Below are 23,850 nucleotides of genomic sequence, written 5' to 3' on the forward strand. Positions count from 1 at the left end.
AGCGCCCTCCTTCCTGCCTGCACTCGCCCCTCTCCAAGGTGCACACCCTGCACTTCTTTGCGTGCTCTTTCACTTGCACACACCGCCACTCGCTCATCAACTGGTATCAGAGCCCAATTAGGGTTTGCTCCCAAACCTGCAAACGCTGATTTTCAGCCAAGGAGGTCAACTTTCGCGCGATATTTTGCAATTTCATCGGCAAAGGACTCGTCCCCCGACACTAGAGAGCTCCCGACAAGTGAAATTGACCTAAAACAGGCTGAAATTAGGTCAAAATCAGCAAATTACAGGTTATGACAGCAAAATACAAGTTTTGTAAATGATGTATTAAGGTGCGGGAACACTTTTGCTAAGTCCCCGCTACCTGAAAACATTGAAATTGCCAAAAAACAGGTAAAACAGGTGTTTTCAGAAAATTTCAGATTTACGCAGGTTTTTGCAAGTGTTTCTACGATGCAATTACATTGGGAAAAGTGCAAATTGATACAATCTACGCATGTTTGACAAATTTTGGCTATGTATGATCTTTTGTGGCTCAATTTCATGCAATTTGATGCTACAAATTTGGGCTTTTGCTCTTACATGCTTCTAAAGGTTGTGCATTAGCCTTATGTATGTTCTGTGAGGCTAAAACAACTAAATTTCTTGGTTTCGAGCACAAATTCGCTCGCTGAAATTTTCTGCGCATAAATTTCAGAAATTGATTTTTGTGCCCAAATCGACCTATTTTGCCCCAAATTGCTCCTGTGACCATTTGGAGCTGTAGTGCACACCTCTGTGAGGCCATACTCCGGTTTTTGTGCATTTTGCCCAAAAATTCAGCGTATTAGCCCTCTTATTCGTGCAACTATGGCCTCATCTTCTTCGGATGTGAAGAATCTCTTCGAGATTAGGAGGTTCGATGGAACAGGCTTCGATCTTTAAAAAGACAGGATCCAGGGAATCCTATTCTTAAGGATTGTGAAGGGGCACTTGAACAGGTAAAGCCATAGAATATGACGGATGAAGCATGGGTTAGTCTGAATAGGAAGGCTGTTACATACATTAAAATGGCCATGACTGATGAGACAGTCATTGATGTGAAAGGTCTCACAACTGCTTTTGATGTGTGGGAGAAGTTAAAGGGAATGTATGAGAATACAACGCCTGTCAACCAAGTGCATTTGATGCGAAAACTTGTTGGCATGCAACTAGATGAGTCCAAAAGGGTTGCAGAGCACTTGTCGTTGTTCGCAGGTACTTTGTCGCAGTTACAGGATTCAGGTTTGCCTCCTTTTGATGATAAGCTGAAAGCTATCTTCTTGCTTATGACCTTACTGAGTCATGGGAAACATTGGTGGTTTCATTATCCAATAATCCCAATTTGACCTTTGATGGTGTTAGGGGTTCTATCTTGAATGAGGAAATCAGGAGGAAAGCAAGTGGAGAGGGAGGCAGCTCTACCAACATGGTTAGAGGCAGGACAGAAAAGAAGAATGCTTATGCACAAAGGAGTAAGAGTAAGAGTAAGGAAAGGGAAAATGCTAGCAAAGGCAAGGGTGATGTGACTTGCTATCAGTGTGGCAAGAAACCCGATTGCAGGTACTAGAAAGCCTAGTTAGAACGGAAAAAGAATGGCGGAGACAAAAAGAAAGAGAAGAAGGAAGCCAAGACAGATGCACAGGATAGCTCAAAGGACAAAGAGAAGGCCAATGTGGCTTCTAGTGTTGTGATTGAGGAGCTGTTAGATGTAGAGGACATCTTGTGTGCCACTTTGTCAAATGATGATGCTTATGACATTGATGCCTCTCTAAATGTTCATTCACAGGACATGCAGATCACCAAGTGTGATCTTATTGATACTTTGTTGACTGTCAATGATGCATTATCCCAGACTTGGATTGTTGATTCCGGTGCTTCATTTCATGTGACTCCTATCAAGGAGTGTTTCTCTACTTTTGATGCAGGCAAGCGTGGCCATGTATACCTTGGAAACAATCATGCATGTTCCATTGAGAGTATTGGCACAGTGTATCTCTCCATAGATGGCACAAATGAGCTTGTCTTGCATGATGTTAGATATGTGCCGAGAATCAAAAAGAATCTGCTTTCTGTTGGTCAGATGGATATACATGGTTACAGCATCTTGTTTGAGAGAGAATCATGGAAAATGACTAAAGGCTCAAGGCTGATCGTAAAGAGCACAAAGAAAGGGACACTTTACTGCATGCATGGAAAGGCCGTGTTGGGCAAGTTTATTGCATTGGCTGAAATTAACTCTCATATGGAGTTGTGGCACAAGAGGCTTGGCCATATGAGCCAAAAGGGTCTTTCTAAACTTTGTACTTTGAACAAGCTTGATGCTAAAGGCACAAAGCTTGACTTTTGTAATGAATGTCAATATGGCAAGCAAGTAAAGCATTCTTATTACTCTGGTGTCTCTCGTAAATCTTGTGTGCTTGATCTTGTACATTCTGATGTATATAGCATGTCTACTAAGTCTATGGGAGGTGCATGCTATTTTGTCTCCTTTGTTGATGATCATTCTAGGAAAATTTGGGTTTATTTGCTTAAATCTAAGGATGAAGCCTTTGCTGCGTTTAAGAGATTTCATGCATTTGTGACCACCCAAACAGGTAGAAAGCTAAAATGCTTGCATACAGACAATGGGGGGGAGTTCACAAGTGCTGAATTTAACAAATTTTGTGAAAATTTGGGTATTAAGAGGGAGCTTACTGTGCCATACAACCCCTCTTCTAATGGTGTGGCTGAAAGATTCAATAGGACACTTTGTGAGAGGGTGAGATGCATGCTGTCCACAGCTAATCTCTCTCATGGATTTTGGGGAGAAGCTTTGAAAACTGCAGTGCATATATACAATCGATCCCCTCACATGTCTTTGAAGGGTGACATTCCTGAAGAGGTTTGGTATGGCAAGCGGGCTTCATATGATCACTTACGCATTTTTGGTTGCGAGGCTTTTGTGCATGTTAGACCTGAGTTGAGGAGTAAACTAGATGCCAAGTCCATTAAAGGCCTCTTCATGGGATATGGTGAAGAAGGCGAAATGGGTTACAGGATTTGGTTACCTCCGCTCAAAAGGGTTGTACGCAGCCGGTATGTTGTTTTTAATGAGGCAAGGCTTCTTCAAAACAATTGTGTCTCAAAGCATGACCATAAAAGGGTCAAATTTCAGCATGACCAGCCACCTGTTAGGCCTATTTTTGACCCTCAGGATGCACCACATATGGCTGAAAATGTAGATGGTGCAGTTGTGTTTGAGCCAGATGATGTTGGACAGCAAATTGAGGCTCCTGAAGGGCATTTGCAGCCAAGAAACAATGCTGAAAATGGTGCTGAAAATGATGTACAGCAGTCCATTGTTGATGATTTTATCATGCCACGTGATGTAAACCCATTGCCGGATAATGTGGATCATTGGGTGAGGCGGTCTACTCGTCAAAGACGGCTTGTGAGTAGATATGACCCCTCTTTGCATTACATTATGTTGACGGATGAGGGAGAGCCTCTTATGTATAAAGAGGCAAAGACATGTGAGCACAGCGACAAGTGGTTGCTTGCTATGCAGGAAGAGATTAAAGCTTTGCATGCTAATCATACTTGGGATTTGGTTGAATTGCCCAAAGGAAGGAAGGCTATTCCTAACAAATGGGTGTATAAAATCAAGACTGTTGATGCAAAACCCAAGTATAAGGCAAGGCTTGTGGCAAAGGGATATGTTTAAACCAAGGGCATAGACTTTCAGGAAGTGTTCTCTCCTGTTGTGAAGATGACCACTTTGCGTGTAGTGTTTGCCATAGTGGCTGCTCTTGATTTGGAAATGGACCAAATGGATGTACATATCGCTTTCTTACATGGTGATGTAGAAGAAGAGCTTTACATGAAGCAACCCGATGGTTTTGTTATTCCTGGCAAGGAACATATGGTATGTATGCTCAATAGAAGCTTGTATGGGCTGAAACAATCATGTAGACAGTGGTACAAGAAGTTTGATCGCTTCATGCTTAAACATGGTTACAAAAGAAGCCATGCAGACCATTGTTTGTATACCAAACGTGATGAGGATGGCAGCCCTATCATTCTTGTGCTCTATGTAGATGATATGTTGATAGCTGCAAAGAAAAGAAGCACCGTTGATGCTCTTAAAGGGCAGTTGAAATCTGCGTTTTCAATGAAAGACCTTGGGGCAGCTGAACATATACTTGGAGTGCGTGTTACAAGGCAAAGAGACAAGCGCTTATTGTATTTGTCGCAAAAAAAGTACATTGAAAAGGTGCTGGACAGATTTAACATGGCTGAAGCAAAGCCTTTTGGTGTGCCATTACAGCCATATGTCAAGATCTCCAAGGATGATTGTCCCAAGTCAAAGGAAGAAGCCAATGACATGCAAAGTGTGCCTTATGCTTTAGCTTGTGGTTCACTTATGTATGCTATGGTTGCTACTAGGCCTGACATAGCCCATGCAGTGGGAGTTGTGAGCCGGTTTATGGCTAATCCAAGCAGGTTGCATTGGGATGCAGTGAAGTCCATTATGAGGTACTTGAAAGGGACTAAAAACAAATGCCTCTGCTATGGTAAAGGACCATTGGAGTTGAAGGGATTTTGTGACTTTGACATGGTTGGTGATGTGGATACACGGAAATCCACAAGTGGCTATGTATTTACCCTTGCGGGAGGTGCCGTTTCATGGTGTTCTAGATTGCAAAAGATTGTTGCATTGTTTACGACAGAGGCTGAATATATTTCAGCCACTGAGGAGCTATTTGGTTAGCACGCCTATGCAGTGAGTTTGGTTTGCCTGCCAAGGCACCTATGCTTAGTTGTGATAGCCAGAGTGCCATATGTCTGGCAAAGAACGCCATGTTTCATGCACGCACAAAGCATATTGATGTGCGGTATCACTTTATACGTGAAGTGCTTGAGGATGGCCTTATTACATTGGTTAAGGTCTATACATCACAAAATCTAGCAGATACTCTCACTAAGTGCTTATCCAAAGCACAACATCATCTATGTATAGAGATGGTGGGAGTCACGTAACTTAAAGGCGCCATTTATGCCTTTAAGTGGGAGGTTGTTGGGTTAAAGGCCCAAATGGCCCCCTTTGTGTATAGTTATAAAGGTTATTAACCTTTGGCCAAGTTCAATGTTGGCCAAGTTCACATTGAACTTCACATTGAACTTGGCCACTAACATTAAAATGGTCCTATACTTTTAATAAAGGGAACAAGTGAGCCAATTTTACTCATTTTATCATTCTCCTCAAAACGTGTAGCATGCTCTCTCTCTCTCTCTCTCTCTCTCTCTCTCTCTCTCTCTCTCTCTCTCTCCCCTATCGTTCTGCTAGCGCCCTCCTTCCTGCCTGCACTCGCCCCTCTCCAAGGTGCACACCCTGCACTTCTTCGCGTGCTCTTTCACTTGCACACACCGCCGCGCGCTCATCATTAATGGCGTTGGCTTATCCGGATCCCACAACACACAAAATCTATTAGAATTAGTATCCAAGTTTGGGGGCATATCACTTTGCCCACCTCACCAGCCAAAAGAGGCAAGAAATGCTTCCAAGTCGTGGAAATCCGACTATTTCCACTCAAATTGGACACCTATGTTGTATCAAGCTCTGATAATCTTTAGTAAGTGCCCATGGAAATACATGTCTCATTTGCATATTGAAAAACAAAGGTGACATTTCCAATAATTGTGAGCGAGCTTCCATGTCTGCAAGTAACACCTCATAAAATCCACGGGCTCCAAAAATACACCCTCGGACAATTTGTCTTTTCAACAAAAAATCAACCCATTGACCTACATCTCGTGCCGAGGGCATCTTGCTAGGGAAGAACAAAATAACTGCATTCAACGCATATTGTGCAACCGGATCCAATAGGTGCTGAACCGGAATAACCACTTGAGTAGCCGGCTGTTGACCTTCTTAGGCATTCCGAGCATCCGCAAAATCCTCCGACAAAACACTCTTTAATGATGTTTGCAACATCCATCGAGGAAAGATCAACCTGTTTCCTATGCTTATATACAGCTTCTTCTGCCATATTTCTTCAAGTGCACTGGTTGGCATGTGCTGTAATTCCATGTGGGGTAGGTGTTTCTTAGTTTCCATGGTGGTCTTCTAACTTATTAGAGAATTTGCGAGTTTGAAATTCTAGGGCATTTTTGGGGACTGAGAACTCTGGTTTTGTAGTATTTTTATGCACTTTGAAGCTTTCCATAGCATATCTACCTTGGGGAAGCCTCTTTTCATCATTCTACGCTTTTTTATCATTCTAGATTTTCATCATAAATCTAGTCATCTCATCTAGATAGAAATCTCGATGCACCTAGATTTTTGTGTGGCCATCTCATCCTTCCGAAGTTCGTGATGCACTCACAATAGTATTCAGTCATCTCATCCAGATAGAAATCTCGATGCACTAGAATCACATTCACTTAACCATCACATCCAGATTTTGACGATCTCTAACAAATATCTAGATGCACTAAATTCATCAAACAAAATGTTGCAAACATTTTGTCTTTACAATACATACTCTTAAGAATACGCACATGAAAGAGGACATGTTATCAAGTTCAATCTAGGAAATTTTCAATTTAATGTACATATTTTCATGAGGTCTTTCCACAGATTACTGGCAGACCATCAATATCTCTAAAATCTCTTTTGGGTGAATGGGAAACGTTTTTGTAAAATAAGTCTGCACCTTCAGCAATTTAACGAAGTTCATCACCGTTTTATCACATAGAGCTTATGCAGTACAAGGATGCACTTAGGCCATTTAACAAAAGCAAGCACCCTTTTGTCATACATTGCTTTTATTTTTTAAGGCTTTGCAATGTTGGAGCGTTCCATATTCTTATCGTGTTTAAGTCACATTCCCAATTTGCGACACTATTTCACATTAAGGTCATAGGATGGATGATTGTTTTGGTGGAAATTGTATTCTTTTGAATTTTTGTGTTACAAGTAATAGTCATTCTTTTAAGATCTCTAAGAAGAGGGTTACATGCAGACATGATTGTCTGATTATTTATTTCGCTTGCTGAGTTCTTTGCAGGGTTGTCATTGAAGTCTCAAGAGTTGACGGCAATTTTCCTAGGTGTACGGCTGTATTGTAGTTTTGTCATGGAGTATGACATTCACACTTTATTAGACACTGCAACATTAATTACGACTTGCTGGGTCATATACATGATGCGCTTCAGGGTTAAGTCCACCTACTTGGCTGACTTGGATAATCTCTCTTTGTACCTTGTGGTAAGGGCAGGGTTAGCATATATTTTGAATTTTCTGTATTGTTACTTCAGCTAAAGGTGCAAATTTGTCTTGTTGAAGCGAAGGCCATCCCATGTGCGGTACTTGCTCTTGTTGTTCATCCAACCACCTCTCACTACTTTGTGAATAGGATATTGTGGGCATTTTGTGTTTACCTGGAAGCAGTCTCAGTCCTTCCTCAACTTCGTGTCTTGCAAAATACAAGGGTCTATCCTCACCTCCTGATTCTCTAGCGGTTACTATTTTGAAGCCTTGTTGCTGCCTTCTGAAAAAAATCTTCTGACCAATTACAGGTGGTTGAGACTTTTACGGCTCATTATGTTTTTGCATTGGGCATTGCCAGATTCTTTAGTTGCGCTCATTGGGTTCTTCAGGTATAGAATCTGATCAACCTTTGTACAATCTTCTCCATTTGTTGTTTAAAAATTGCAGTTCTTAGGACCGTTACAAAAACTTCCTAAATGATACGCTTTGCATCAGTAGTGAAATGGAGACTTCATGAAAGATATACCCAGCATATTGAATGTGCAACTAATTTTATCTGGAGATTTGGTCCACTTAGTGTGCCTTTTTATAATATTCTATGCAAGCGTGTATCCACCAGCAGCTGCTACTGTTAGCATTTCCCTTTACTAGTACCTCCTCTTCTCCTTTTACAGGCATGCGCAATGGTGGAGAACCAGAAGTCATGGGCTAGTGTTTTGTGCTTATTAATGGTGATAATGTTTAATACCCATGGCATGATGAATAGACATCAAGCTCACTTCCAAGCCATACAGCCAATACCTACTTACCCTTAAGCCTAGGTCCACTTTAACTTATTCTGAGTTTTAACGGCTCTTTTGCAGTGTTCATGCGTTGATGTGTGAATTCACATATATTGGTTATGTGAGGGGATAAGAACACGAGCATACACATAGTGGATAAGTGAACCAGAATCATCCCTAAGCACAAATCTTGTATGAGCAAGTGCAATCACAAAAATACACCCTAGCAGGGCACCTGTCACATAGTGCGTGGGCAACCAAAGAGAGAAAGGGGTGGTTTGCTTTTGTTGAGAGAGAGGGTCTCACACCTCACTAGAAGAAGAGCTTGTATCCTCTTTCTAGAAAGTTCATATGTTTTATCTACAATTTTGTTTTGCTTTTTAAACTGAAGATAGCTAGAATACATCATTTTAGGAAAGTGAACTTACAACTTTCCTCTTTTAAGCTGTCCTCTTTTGTTCTCATTACATTCTGAGGCTTCTATAGTTTATTTAGATTCTAAAGATTGTTTTTTGTGCATTGGAAAAAGTAGGTTGTTCTATTTTTGATTTTCCACACTTGATGATACCTTTCCACGCCTCTTCGGTGACTATATTGGGTGTCAGATCAGATGCCTCAAACATGATTCGAGCGGCAGGATCTGCCACATGCCGACTCAGCAGTACAGGTCCACTTGATTCCTATCCCTCTAACATGGACACAACGGTGGCGGCCCTCGAGGTTGCTCCTTCATTGTTGTGCAATGCGGATTGTTAGGTGGTTACCCAATGATGTTGCATATCAACATAAACATGAGTCCTCTTTATACAACAATCTTATGCATTGAACAGTTTTTCCCAATGACAATAAATATTGTGAGGTCTTTACCCTTATCCATGTATTATTAACTACATGTATGGCTCTCATAGCCCATAGAATCAAACGTATTTCTGCTACGGCCAAGACCCACAATTATCAAGCATATCTTCAATCAAATTCCATCAACCATAAATCATCAATCGTATCACATATGTGCACATTCCACCCTCCTTTGGGTGATGCGCATCCATCTTGCAAAAACACTTTAGAATGACATATGGTTGCGAAATTTTGGCAGCATAATCTATCGCCACAGAATAAAGCAAGAGCCATACCGGCTAACACAACCATGGCCCTAACCATAATCATATGGGCAATCCTCTGTCCCAAACATAAACCAAATTTCCCTTTAGACATGACTCCCATACCTGGAGTTTAGCTACACCCACTGCTAGCGGACTCATAGTGCACACATGATTTCTTGAAACATAATCCTTATTCATAAAAGTTTCCGACTAGCACTCAATCCATGCAAACGGTAAAGCAAACAACTCTACACTCCGCCTTTGTGGATGACAAGGCAACTGCAGGCTGTTTCTTACTGCTCCATGACATTGCTCTTGAGCCAAAAGAAAAGGTGTAACGTGTAACGGGGAAGGCACCATGTGCCAATGGAAAAGAACAGATTGAACAAACTTTAAGTACTTCAAATAACAATTGAACTGAAAGAGATGTACCACACACGAGACGCAGAGTGGCAGAATTCCACCCCAAGAGAGCATTGGCCCCAAACCATGGCACCCCTTTTGGTATTTCTTTATATTTCTTGAACTCAATACAACACCGGTACTCCCTGCTCTGCATCTCCACGTGGGAGTATTTCAAAGAATGAGCCCTTGGCACATACTTAAAGGCCCCTTGGCCATGAAAAGCAATTACATCCTAAAAATATTCAACTCAAAAGCATCTTGGTCTAAGAGCATCTGACCTCCAAAAGAATCCATCACAAAAGGGCGTCTGTACACTCGCCACGTGAAATGCGGAAGCTCTGTACAGTCTACCACGCGGTAGTCAGCTTGTCAGGACGTTTTTTGGACTGTTTGTACAATTATTCCGCATCATAGCTGTTACGCAAAACGTATTCTGTGTGTGTGTGTGGGTCCTGCTTTATTATTGTAAGTCCCATCGAACGGGGTACCCATAAGTTGGTAAAAATATTTAGTTATTATTTGGCCACTCTCGGCAAGGATCTGTAAGTTGGTGAGAACTTCTGCTGCTTCTTCTGCTTCTAGGATTTAGGCCCATCAGCCGGGATCTTCAGGTCTTCTGTGGCTTGACACGTCAGCAATTTGTGACATCCCCTCTTCTTGAAAGAAGAGAAATCATCCGTGATTATCGTATATTTGCAAATCAACTCAAGTGAGGTAAAAAATATCCGAGGGTCATTCCGAGGAACATTCGGTTTTCTCATTCCATATCGGAGCTCTTGATATTCCGATGTAGCAAAATTAGCCATCACACCCAGACCGCGCTGATCTTTAACGGGTGTCTTGTCTTGATATACTAAAATTACGTACCCAGGCAATCTCACCCAATTAGAAATATTCAGTGGTTGGCGCATCACAAGGCAACACAAATGTTCACATATGCATGTTACAAGACACAATGAATAGTGTTGCTGAGCACTCCTTTGAGACAGACGGTCTGCGGCTTGAAGCTACTCAACGACTACCTCATCACCCCCTCTGCAAATTACCTAAAAAGGTCCTTGCCATGAGCTCAGAGGACTAATACAACCAAATGCACCCCAGACTATAGCCTGCGTAGCTTGGAGGTTTCAAGCGTACAACTAGACGCTCCTAGACATCTCGTCTGTGTTGTTCAGAGGTTTTCCAGCGTACAACGGAACGCTCCCTAGACATCTCGTTTGCATTATTCCGAGGTTTTCAAGCATACAACGAAACGCTCCCTAGACATCCTGTCTGCGTTGTTTTGAGGTTCAGACATTATCATATAATACTCCATGTGGGAGTAAATCACAAATTATTGAAACGAGTATTAAAACCAGAGTCAAAACACTTATTAAATCAGCACGTATCTTTTTAGACATTATCAAATAGTACTCCCCCTGGGAGTAAATCACAAATCATTGAAACCAGTATAAAAACCAGAGGCAAAACAATTCTTTGATCGATACCAAGACAGGTTTAAAACAGATACCATCCATTTCAAAGAAATTCCAAATAGGATCAATTTCTCAAACAAGTTGTCAAGCAAAATTCAAAAAACTCCTAAATCAAACTGAAAAAGCATGCTCGGTGTTAGTTGAGCTCGAAGAGACGATTGGCTTTCCATTTTGAGACCTGCACCAAAAATTAGATTAGGTTTCTTCCAAAAGTTGTAGCCGGGTGCAACATGGTCCAAAAGCTCTTATAGTCGAAACTAGCTTTGTCAGACAGAGGGGTGATGGTAGTCCCAAGATATAGCAATCACACTGGGCCTCCAAGGTTATCAGCTCAAGAAGAGACACCTGTTGAGAGATGTTCAAAAAAATTTCAAGTTGTAATCTGCTAGGGTTTCCGTGGCAAGCATTTCAAGATACCCCACCCTGCGAGAAGCTGCACTCCGAAGAAAGGTGTCCTATGTCATGTAACTTCGGGCAAAAATTTTCTTGGAAGCTTGCCAAGTCCTTGGAGTGTAGCTATAGACATCCACCACTGCATGGTACTACCTCTAAGAAAAACAGTGGCTGGAAAGATTTTTGATTTTTCACAGTAGATCCCCATGGTGTAGATGTTGTCAATTGTTGCAGAAACTGTAAAGCTTCCCTTGGATCTCTCTCTCCCGAAAAGCAAAATTTCCTGTGAAGTTTGGAAGTGCCATCTTGCTCTGTCTCCTCTTTGAAAGGATCGGTATGCTTTCAGAAAAGCACATGATTGAAGCTCTGATAGCTGTCACAAAAATACGGAAGCGTAAACTGACGTTTAATTGCACTTCAAATACTCAAGAGAATCAGAGGGAGCGAGAAAACTTGACACTTCATTGGGGACCAGAAGATGGGCTGGTCCCCCCCCATAAAGAAAATATCTTTATTACTAAGGGAGAATCTTTACAAGCACAGGAACGGGCCATACGCCCGTCCTCTATTCTTTCTTCTGTTCTGTTCTGACTACTGACTGAGAAAGTGTTTCCACTTTCTTACTGCTTAGGGGATTTCCCCTCTTCTGCGAGACTGGTTGGAAGCTCTCGGAAAGAGAGTCTATCTTCCGAAACAGCTCATCGGAAGCTCTCACAGAGGAGAGTCCATCTTCCGTTATGTGTTGCCTTCATGCTCATTCATTCATGCATCGAACACAAAAGAGAAACAAGCAAAATGCACACGCACATGCTTGCTGTAATTTTCTGCACATAACCTGAAATTCTTACCTGTGCACACCCCTACGCTGAAACAGAGGTCTTCTTCGCGATGGAATCGCGCCAAACTTGATGTAGACTTAGGATAAGGAGAGAGAAGAGAATTTCTATGGCTGATCTGCTGAAAACAGCCCTAATCTAGGTGATTAGGGGCTGAAAACAGAGAATTACAGTAGCTGCACTCTGCTAAGAGAGCGTCTACGGCAGCTTCTCGCGATGAAACTTCACCAGAAGGTGTCTATGACTTTGAGATCCCTTGTTCTTGACAATGGGAGCACAAGGCTACCACATATGTCGCAAGGGGCTGCTCTCAAGCTTCAATGGAGGGCTCCACCGCGTAGAGCACGCTCACATTAGGGAGGGTAGGTGCACTGCCAGCCCTGAAAATGGGGGAGAGGGGGCTCCTAAATAGCCATCAGGGAGAGGGGGCGCTAGGAAGAGAGAGAGGGTGAGAGTGAGAGTGAGAGAGAGAGAGTTTGCATTGGTAAGTGTGCCACTTGGCACACTTACTTTAAAAACTTAAAAACCATTCAACTTTTGACTTTATAAACTTCTAGCTCATTAATTAAAAAAAAATGTGCAACAAACTAACAACTGCTACCAATGATTCTTTTATGAGAACACCAAAGGTCTGCCGGGCAATGCCGCACTGGCACTGCACCGCCTTTACCTGTTCACACTTGTCTGGCCGCCTGCCCGGGCACGGACCGTTAAATTTAATTTAACGAAACTTACCCTAAGGCTTTATTAGCTTTATTAGCCTTAGGGTCACTGTCCTAAGGAACCCATCTCATTCATGTGCTTGTACTGACGCGCGTATTTTTCTGAGCCTAAAATCTGAGGCTACTGCTTACCCCTTTCTGAAGACCCGATTTCCCAATCACTAGGGCTTCAGGGTAATTTCTGCTAAGGTCCCTCTGAGGTGTTCTAGGCCGCATTTAGGCTCACCTGAGGCCTTAGAACTGCTAGGTCTATTCTGGTGTGCACACAACTAATTAGATAATTCTTTTCTCGTAAATAAATTAATTATTTACAAAGTCTGACTTAGTTACATCTCTCTTGGTTCTAAACAGTTGACCTCAACTGTAGAGCGTCAACATAACTGTGCAAGATGTCAGGGTAGTCCTTAAGATCGGACTCAGTCATCCACTTTGCATCTAAAGGAGTGTAATTTTTGAACTTGACTAAATACTTTCGATGTCGACTCCCCGACTTGAGTTGTCTCTCCGAGTGGTGTATTATCTGTTCAGGTTGAAGGATTTCCTCAGTCTCTTCGACTTCTGGAGGATCTTCTTGTACGGGCGCCACTGGAGGAGGTCCAACATATGGTCGGAGGAGACTGACATGAAAAGCATTGTGAATGCGCCAGTTAGAAGGCAAATCCAATCTGAAAGTCACATCATTGACTTTATCTGTAATTTTGAAAGGGCCGTAGAATCTATGGGAAAGTTTGACAACTTTCCCTTTGCCGACCCGCTTTTTCAATCTAGCTTTCTCAAACCGAAGCAGGACATATTGTCCTTTTTCAAGATTGAGATTCCTTCTGTGCTTCTCTGCTTTTCTCTTCTGTTGCTCTTGAGTACGAAGAATTGCTTGCTTTACTTGTTGATGGGCAATATCAATATTGTGCACAAATTCATCTGCGGCGAAGATGTTTTCTTTGGTCACCATAATAGGAAGTAAGAGTGGCTTCCCGTAAATAATTTCAAAGGGAGCTTTACCAATTGAGGAATGTATGGTATTATTATACGCAAACTCAACTATTGGTAAGTACTGTTCCCATTCGGATTGTCGTTCCGAAACATAGCACTTGAGGAGATCTAAAACAGTGGCATTAGCAATTTCGCTTTGACCATTTGTTTGAGGATGATAAGCTGATGAAAAATCAAGCTTAGTTCCCATGTTTTCGAACAATGCCTGCCAAAATAGACTAGTCATGCGGGGATCTCTATCGTTGACAATAGTCGTTGGCAATCCATGGTGTTTAAAATCTGAGCTAGAAATATTCTAGCCATGTGATCAGCTTTGATCGTCTTTTTTACTGGAAGAAAATGTGCTTGCTTACTGAACCTGTCTACTATAGTCCAGATTGCATCATTTCCATTCTTGGATCTAGGAAGATCCGTAATAAAATCCATGGCAATACTTTCCCATGGCGTGTTAGGCACAAGGAGCGGCTGAAGCTTGCCATAAACTTTATGTCTGTCATATTTCACTTTTAGGCATACTAAACACTCACGTACATGTTTTTCAATGTCCGCACGGAGTGTTGGCCAAAAGAAATACCTTTCGAGGGCACTAGTGGTGGAAGCAATTCCCCGATACCCAGCATAAGGAGAATTATGTGCTTCATCCATCACCTTTTGTCGTAAGGGCTGAGCTATGCATATTGCTTGTTGACGATAGAGTGTATTATCCCTGATAGAATACGGTGGCTTTGAGTGGCCAGCTTGAAGATCTGCCCAAATTGTGGCGAAGTTTGGGTCTTGAGGATACATCTCGCTGAGAGATTCTAGTTCCTCATGATAAATTGTTGTTAGTGCATTGATCTTTGGACGCCTGGAGAGAGCATCTGCAACTGCGTTCTTTGTTCCAGAAGTGTGTAAAATCTGAAAATGAAACATTGAAAGAAAGTTGGCCCATCTCATCTGCTTTTCTGATAACTTTCTGTGTGAGAAAGTAGCGAAGACTTTGATGATCTGTCTTGATAATAAAATCAGCTCCTAATAGATAGTGTTTCCAAATGGAAAGAGCATGAATTACTGCCATTAGCTCTTTTTCGTATATGGAGGCATGCAACTCTGCATCTTTAAGGCGCCGACTTTCATAGGCTATCGCGTGACCCTCTTGGTTCAAAACTGCTCCTACACAATCTCCAGATGCATCGCAGTATACCTCGAAAGGTTTTGCGAAGATCAGGGACGGTGAGAACGGGTCCGTGACTGAGTAGATACTTAAGCTTTTCGAAAGCTTGTTTTTGTCCAGACCCCCATGGAATGGAATCCGCTTCTTTGTCAGGTCATGGAGGGGACCTGCTATCGCGGCAACAAAAGCTCGAATGAAACGCCGATAATAGAAGAACAGAGGCAAGGATTCTACAACTGCTTGAATCTTATCAGGGTCCATTCTCACCTGGTTGTGAGATACTATATGGCCCAAATAGTGGATTTCTTTTAAAAAGAATTCACTCTTCTTCGCATTCACAAATAATTTGTGTTTGCGTAATTCTTCAAACACTAAGGCGAGATGCTTATAGTGTTCGTCTTCCGTCTCTGAGAAGATTAAGACGTCATCAAAGAAAACGCCTGTAAAGCTTCTGTATGAGTGGAAGATTCTATCCATCATTCTGTTGAATGTAGCTGGTGCATTAGTGAGCCCAAAAGGCATCACTAGAAATTCATACAACCCGAAGGTTGTTCTAAATGAAGTCTTATGCACATCCTGAGGAGCTATGCGGATTTGATGATAACCGCTCTTCAAGTCTATACGACTAAAGACACTGGCTCCTTGTAACTTATCAAGAATGTTGTCAATCGGAGGGATTGGAAATCGATTCCTGATTGTGATCTTGTTTAGAGATCTATAGTCTATGCACATGCGGAATGTGCCATCCTTTTTCTGTACTAGCAAGACAGGTGAACAATATGGAGAAGAACTAGGACTTATTAAGCCCTTCTCCAAAAGTTCGTTAGCCTGCTTGAGAATTTCCTCTTGTTGCATTAGACTAACTCGATAAGGGGGCTGATTTGGAGGAGAACTTCCTGGGATCAAATCAATCGTATGATCCTCAGGTCGCGAAGGTGGGAGTTCATTTGGAAGTTCATCTGCAAAACAATCTTTATATCTTTCTATTAACTTAAGTCTTTTTTGCTCTAAAGAGGAAGAAAGTTGTGAAACAGACACATCTCTCTCTTTTGCAAAAATCAAGTACGCTGAAACACACTTTTTCATTTCTTTCTTGATGGTAATGTGGTTGGCGATAGGAATACGCCAATCACCTGCATCTGCAAGTACAAGATACTCCTTTCCTTTATGAGCAAAAGATAAGGTTTTCTGAACATAGTCAGGAATGGGATGCATCTTGTAGTGCCAAGGCATTCCCAAGATAACATCGCATCCTTCACAAGTGAAGCTAGTAAGAAAGACTCTTGATCCTTGTAGTCGTCGACCTTTAGATTCAACTTCCCTATGATTGGAGTAGAGTTTGAGTTCTGCCCTTTGAAAGCAGATTGCGCTTGAATAGAGACTCCGAAACGATTGGGCTGCAAGTTCAGGTCGTCAGCTAGCTTGGTAGAGATGAAGTTGTCTGTGCTACCAGGGTCAAACAAAATAAGAGCCCGTTGGTTGTTGATACTACCCCATGCTTTGAGAAGAGCTCTTTCTTTTCCATCCTTGGTTGTATTTCCCTGTACATCTGGGACTGCATTTGGAAGAGGGTGGTTGTGAGTTTGGTTGGACAGTCACCCTTCATATGACCAACTTGTCTGCACTTGAAGCATCTTCCTTCACTAATGTAGGTTCGCAACTCAGCAGGAGAGAGATATCTCCCTTTCTTGGGCTGATTTGGCTTTGCTTCTGCTTCGGAGGCAGTTCTTTTCTTCTTTTGAGAAGAAGTAGAAGAGGTAGGCTGCTCATGGAGAGCCTTGTGCTTAGCATGGTAAGTGCTTTGCTCCATCTTCCTGGGAGTACCCTTGTCAGGCTATTTAGGAGCCCCCCCTCCCCCATTTTCAGGGCTGGCAGTGCACCTACCCCCCCTAATGTGAGCGTGCTCTACGCGGTGGAGCCCTCCATTGAAGCTTGAGAGCAGCCCCTTGCGACATATGTGGTAGCCTTGTGCTCCCATTGTCAAGAACAAGGGATCTCACAGTCATAAACACTTTCTGGTGAAGTTTCATCGCGAGAAGCTGCCGTAGACGCTCTCTTAGCAGAGTGCGGCTGCTTTAATTCTCTGTTTTCAGCCCCTAATCACCTAGATTAGGGCTGTTTTCAGCAGATCAGCCATAGAAATTCTCTTCTCTCTCCTTATCCTAAGTCTACATCAAGTTTGGCGCGATTCCATCGCGAAGAAGACCTCTGTTTCGGCGTAGGGGTGTGCACAGGTAAGAATTTCAGGTCATGTGCAGAAAATTACAGCAAGCATGTGCGTGTGCATTTTGCTTGTTTCTCTTTTGTGTTCGATGCATGAATGAATGAGCATGAAGCAACACATAACGAAGATGACACTCCACCTGTGAGAGCTTCCGATAGCTGTTTCTTAAGATAGATTCCTCTTTCCGAGAGCTTCCAACCAGTTTCGCAGAAGAGTGGGAAATCCCCAAGCAGTAAGAAAGTGGAAACACATACTCAGTCAGTAGTCAGAACAGAACAGAAGAAAGAATAGAGGACGGGCGTATGCCCCGTTCCTGTGCTTGTAAAGATTCTCCCTTAGTAATAAAGATATTTTCTTTATGGGGGGGGACCAACCCATCTTCTGGTCCCCAATGAAGTGTCAAGTTTTCTCGCTCTCTCTAATTCTCTTGAGTATTTGAAGTGCAATTAAACGTCAGTTTACGCTTCCGTATTTTTGTGACAGTGGTCAGAACAGAACAGAAGAAAGAATAGAGGACGGGCGTATGCCCCGTTCCTGTGCTTGTAAAGATTCTCCCTTAGTAATAAAGATATTTTCTTTATGGGGGGGGACCAGCCCATCTTCTGGTCCCCAATGAAGTGTCAAGTTTTCTCGCTCCCTCTAATTCTCTTGAGTATTTGAAGTGCAATTAAACGTCAGTTTACGCTTCCGTATTTTTTATTAAACAAGATCACAATCAAGAATCGATTTCCAATCCCTCGGATTGACGACATTCTTGATAAGTTATAAGGAGCCAGTGTCTTTAGTCGTATAGACTTGAAGAGCGGTTATCATCAAATGCGCATACCTCCTCAGGATGTGCATAAGACTTCATTTAGAACAACCTTCGGGTTGTATGAATTTCTAGTGATGCCTTTTGGGCTCACTAATGCACCAGCTACATTCAACAGAATGATGGATAGAATCTTCCACTCATACAGAAGCTTTACAGGCGTTTTCTTTGATGACGTCTTAATCTTCTCAGAGACGGAAGACGAACACTATAAGCATCTCGCCTTAGTGTTTGAAGAATTACGCAAACACAAATTATTTGTGAATGCTAAGAAGAGTGAATTCTTTTTAAAAGAAATCCACTATTTGGGCCATATAGTATCTCACAACCAGGTGAGAATGGACCCTGATAAGATTCAAGCAGTTGTAGAATGGCCTACGCCAACTACAGTACATGATGTACGAAGTTTCCTTGGCCTCTGTTCTTATTATCGGCGTTTCATTCGAGCTTTTGCCGCGATAGCAGGTCCCCTCCATGACCTGACAAAGAAGCGGATTCCATTCCATTGGGGGTCTGGACAAAAACAAGCTTTCGAAAAGCTTAAGTATCTACTCAGTCACGGACCCGTTCTCACCGTCCCTGATCTTCGCAAACCTTTCGAGGTATACTGCGATGCATCTGGAGATTGTGTAGGAGCAGTTTTGAACCAAGAGGGTCACGCGATAGCCTATGAAAGTCGGCGCCTTAAAGATGCAGAGTTGCATGCCTCCATATACGAAAAAGAGCTAATGGCAATAATTCATGCTCTTTCCATTTGGAAACACTATCTATTAGGAGCTGATTTTATTATCAAGACAGATCATCAAAGTCTTCGCTACTTTCTCACACAGAGAAAGTTATCAGAAAAGCAGATGAGATGGGCCAACTTTCTTTCAATGTTTCATTTTCAGATTTTACACACTTCTGGAACAAAGAACGCAGTTGCAGATGCTCTCTCCAGGCGTCCAAAGATCAATGCACTAACAACAATTTATCATGAGGAACTAGAATCTCTCAGCGAGATGTATCCTCAAGACCCAGACTTCGCCACAATTTGGGCAGATCTTCAAGCTGGCCACTCAAAGCCACCGTATTCTATCAGGGATAATACACTCTATCGTCAACAAGCAATATGCATAGCTCAGCCCTTACGACAAAAGGTGATGGATGAAGCACATAATTCTCCTTATGCTGGGCATCGGGGAATTGCTTCCACCACTAGTGCCCTCGAAAGGTATTTCTTTTGGCCAACACTCCGTGCGGACATTGAAAAACATGTACGTGAGTGTTTAGTATGCCAAAAAGTGAAATATGACAGACATAAAGTTTATGGCAAGCTTCAGCCGCTCCCTGTGCCTAACACGCCATGGGAAAGTATTGCCATGGATTTTATTACGGATCTTCCTAGATCCAAGAATGGAAATGATGCAATCTGGACTATAGTAGACAGGTTCAGTAAGCAAGCACATTTTCTTCTAGTAAAAAAGACGATCAAAGCTGATCACATGGCTAGAATATTTCTAGCTCAGATTTTTAAACACCATGGATTGCCAAAGACTATTGTCAGCGATAGAGATCCCCGCATGACTAGTCTATTTTGGCAGGCATTGTTCGAAAACTTGGGAACTAAGCTTGATTTTTCATCAGCTTATCATCCTCAAACAGATGGTCAAAGCGAAATCGCTAATGCCACTGTTTTAGATCTCCTCAAGTGCTATGTTTCGGAACGACAATCCGAATGGGAACAGTACTTACCAATAGTTGAGTTTGCGTATAATAATACCATACATTCCTCAACTGGTAAAGCTCCCTTTGAAATTATTTACAGGAAGCCACTCTTACTTCCTATTATGGTGACCAAAGAAAACATCTTCGCCGCAGATGAATTTGTGCGCAATATTGATATTGCCCATCAACAAGTAAAGCAAGCAATTCTTCGTACTCAAGAGCAACAGAAGAGAAAAGCAGACAAGCACAGAAGGAATCTCAATCTTGAAAAAGGACAATATGTCCTGCTTCGGTTTGAGAAAGCTAGATTGAAAAAGCGGGTCGGCAAAGAGAAAGTTGTCAAACTTTCCCATAGATTCTACGGCCCTTTCAAAATTACAGATAAAGTCAATGATGTGACTTTCAGATTGGATTTGCCTTCTAATTGGCGCATCCACAATGCTTTTCATGTCAGTCTCCTCCGACCATATGTTGGACCTTCTCCAGTGGCGCCCGTACAAGAAGATCCTCCAGAAGTCGAAGAGACTGAGGAAATCCTTCAACCTGAACAGATAATACACCACTCGGAGAGACAACTCAAGTCGGGGAGTCTACATCGAAAGTATTTAGTCAAGTTCAAAAATTACACTCCTTTAGATGCAAAGTGGATGACTGAGTACGATCTTAAGGACTACCCTGACATCTTGCACAGTTATGTTGACGCTCTACAGTTGAGGTCAACTGTTTAGAACCAAGAGGGATGTAACTAAGTCAGACTTTGTAAATAATTAATTTATTTACGTGAAAAGAATTATCTAATTAGTTGTGTGCACACCAGAATAGACCTAGCAGTTCTAAGGCCTCAGGTGAGCCTAAATGCGGCCTAGAACACCTCAGAGGGACCTTAGCAGAAATTACCCTGAAGCCCTAGTGATTGGGAAATCGGGTCTTCAGAAAGGGGTAAGCAGTAGCCTCAGATTTTAGGCTCAGAAAAATACGCGCGTCAGTACAAGCACATGAATGAGATGGGGTCCTTAGAACAGTGACCCTAAGGCTAATAAAGCTAATAAAGCCTTAGGGTAAGTTTCGTTAAATTAAATTTAACGGTCTGTGCCCGGGCAGGCGGCCGGACAAGTGTGAACAGGTAAAGGCGGTGCAGTGCCAGTGCGGCATTGCGCCGGCAGACCTTTGGTGTTCTTATAAAAGAATCATTGGTAGCAGTTGTTAGTTTGTTGCACATTTTTTTTAAATTAATGAGCTAGAAGTTTTTAAAGTCAAAAGTTGAATGGTTTTTAAGTTTTTAAAGTAAGTGTGCCAAGTGGCACACTTACCAATGCAAACTCTCTCTCTCTCACTCTCACTCTCACCCTCTCTCTCTTCCTAGCGCCCCCTCTCCCTGATGGCTATTTAGGAGCCCCCTCTCCCCCATTTTCAGGGCTGGCAGTGCACCTACCCTCCCTAATGTGAGCGTGCTCTACGCGGTGGAGCCCTCCATTGAAGCTTGAGAGCAGCCCCTTGCGACATATGTGGTAGCCTTGTGCTCCCATTGTCAAGAACAAGGGATCTCACAGTCATAGACACCTTCTGGTGAAGTTTCATCGCGAGAAGCTGCCGTAGACGCTCTCTTAGCAGAGTGCGGCTGCTGTAATTCTCTGTTTTCAGCCCCTAATCACCTAGATTAGGGCTGTTTTCAGCAGATCAGCCATAGAAATTCTCTTCTCTCTCCTTATCCTAAGTCTACATCAAGTTTGGCGCGATTCCATCGCGAAGAAGACCTCTGTTTCGGCGTAGGGGTGTGCACAGGTAAGAATTTCAGGTTATGTGCAGAAAATTACAGCAAGCATGTGTGTGTGCATTTTGCTTGTTTCTCTTTTGTGTTCGATGCATGAATGAATGAGCATGAAGGCAACACATAATTGAAGATGGACTCTCGTCTGTGAGAGCTTCCGATGAGCTGTTTCGGAAGATAGACTCTCTTTCCGAGAGCTTCCAACCAGTTTCGCAGAAGAGGGGAAATCCCCTAAGCAGTAAGAAAGTGGAAACACTTTCTCAGTCAGTAGTCAGAAGAGAACAGAAGAAAGAATAGAGGACGGGCGTATGGCCCGTTCCTGTGCTTGTAAAGATTCTCCCTTAGTAATAAAGATATTCTCTTTATGCGGAGGGACCAGCCCATCTTCTGGTCCCCAATGAAGTGTCAAGTTTTCTCGCTCCCTCTAATTCTCTTGAGTATTTGAAGTGCAATTAAACGTCAGTTTACGCTTCCGTATTTTTGTGACAGAGACTCTCTTTCCGAGAGCTTCCAACCAGTCTCGCAGAAGAGGGGAAATCCCCTAAGCAGTAAGAAAGTGGAAACACTTTCTCAGTCAGTAGTCAGAACAGAACAGAAGAAAGAATAGAGGACGGGCGTATGCCCCGTTCCTGTGCTTGTAAAGATTCTCCCTTAGTAATAAAGATATTTTCTTTATGGGGGGGGACCAGCCCATCTTCTGGTCCCCAATGAAGTGTCAAGTTTTCTCGCTTCCTCTAATTCTCTTGAGTATTTGAAGTGCAATTAAACGTCAGTTTACGCTTCCGTATTTTTGTGACAGTGGTATCAGAGCAAGGTCCTCTCTCTCTTCCTGAAGGGATTGACGACTCTTGGCAGACTGCAGAAATGGGAGGACACGAGATAGAGTTCTCTCTCCTTCAACAGCAGGTGGAAGAGTTGCAGAAAGCTCTCTCCCATCCAGAAGTCCAAATGATTCTCCATACTCTTGAAAAAGGGAAGGAGAAAATGCCGATGGGGTCGGGAGAAATCCTGCAGAACCCAAAGGCGCCACAACCAAGAAAAGATCCTTTGATTGGAACTTCCCGCATGCACGAGAGGCAGAAGAAATCTCCAGAACGTCATGTGCGGTTTAATCCAAAAGTTCAAGAGCAGGATCCCCCTGATTCCCCTCAGTTCTCTTTCATGAAGGATCCGGAAGACATAGTTTCTCCGGAAGACATGTTTCTCGACGATCCGTCGCAGCAAGAAGTACATTCAAGGGAAAGGACTCCTGTCCCCAAGGAGTCTAAGCATTGAAAGAAAGAGCACCATAAGAAGAAGCACCACAGGCAGAAAACACTCAAGTCGGGAGATAAAGATGTGAAATTCGACACCTACAATGGACGGCGTGATAATGACAAAGCTTTGGCTTTCATCCGCCAATTTGAAGTTGCATTTGCTGAAGGGAATATTAAAGAAAGATCCAAGCTTCGCCATGTTAGTTTGTACCTGAAAGGCACCGCCAGCAATTGGTGGTTAACCCTTATCCTGGAAGATCGCAAACCCCAAGATTGGACCGCTTTCAAGGAGGAGTTCTACGCACAGTTCCTTCCTCCAGACTATGAGGAAGAGGTAAAGAAAGAATGGGATCGACTTTCACAGTGAGAGAACTAAACTGTTCCACGCTATGTGGATAGGTTTTGGGACGTTCTCTTGAAAGTCACTCCATTCAAGAAGATTGACGATTCGGAGAAGATGCGCAAGTTTGAAGCAGGTTTGCATGAAGCCTTGCAAAAGGCTATGAAGCTTTACCCTCGAGGTATCTTGTAGATACTTATGGAATCAGCCCGCATAGCTGATGGAATACAATCAGGGAGAGGGGACGCTAGGAAGAGAGAGAGGGTGAGAGAGAGTGAGAGAGAGTTAGTTTGCATTGGTAAGTGTGCCACTTGGCACACATACTTTAAAAACTTAAAAACCATTCAACTTTTGACTTTAAAAACTTCTAGCTCATTAATTAAAAAAAAATGTGCAACTAACTAACAACTGCTACCAATGATTCTTTTATGAGAACACCAAAGTTCTGCCGGCGCAATGCCGCACTGGCACTGCACCGCCTTTACCTGTTCACACTTGTCCGGCCGCCTGCCTGGGCACAGACCGTTAAATTTAATTAACGAAACTTACCCTAAGGCTTTATTAGCTTTATTAGCCTTAGGGTCACTGTTCTAAGGACCCCATCTCATTCAT

At 42.7% G+C, this 23,850-nt stretch overlaps 1 protein-coding gene across 1 annotated transcript in view; it reads left to right on the plus strand.

The window, feature by feature from the left end:
* The window catches only part of LOC147465517 (uncharacterized), a 62,175-nt gene that overhangs the window by 4,176 nt on the left and 34,149 nt on the right, over positions 1-23,850 (plus strand). Inside the window, exons 3-5 of the mRNA XM_086520482.1 lie at positions 7,071-7,270; positions 7,354-7,494; positions 7,582-7,662. Of these exons, the coding sequence (XP_086376608.1) occupies positions 7,071-7,270; positions 7,354-7,494; positions 7,582-7,662 (422 nt within the window). The remainder of the gene's footprint in view (positions 1-7,070; positions 7,271-7,353; positions 7,495-7,581; positions 7,663-23,850) is intronic.

This window comes from Adiantum capillus-veneris, chromosome 1 (genome assembly GCF_014529385.1).
Source record: "Adiantum capillus-veneris isolate H3 chromosome 1, ASM1452938v2, whole genome shotgun sequence".
Taxonomy (NCBI): Eukaryota; Viridiplantae; Streptophyta; class Polypodiopsida; order Polypodiales; family Pteridaceae; genus Adiantum; species Adiantum capillus-veneris.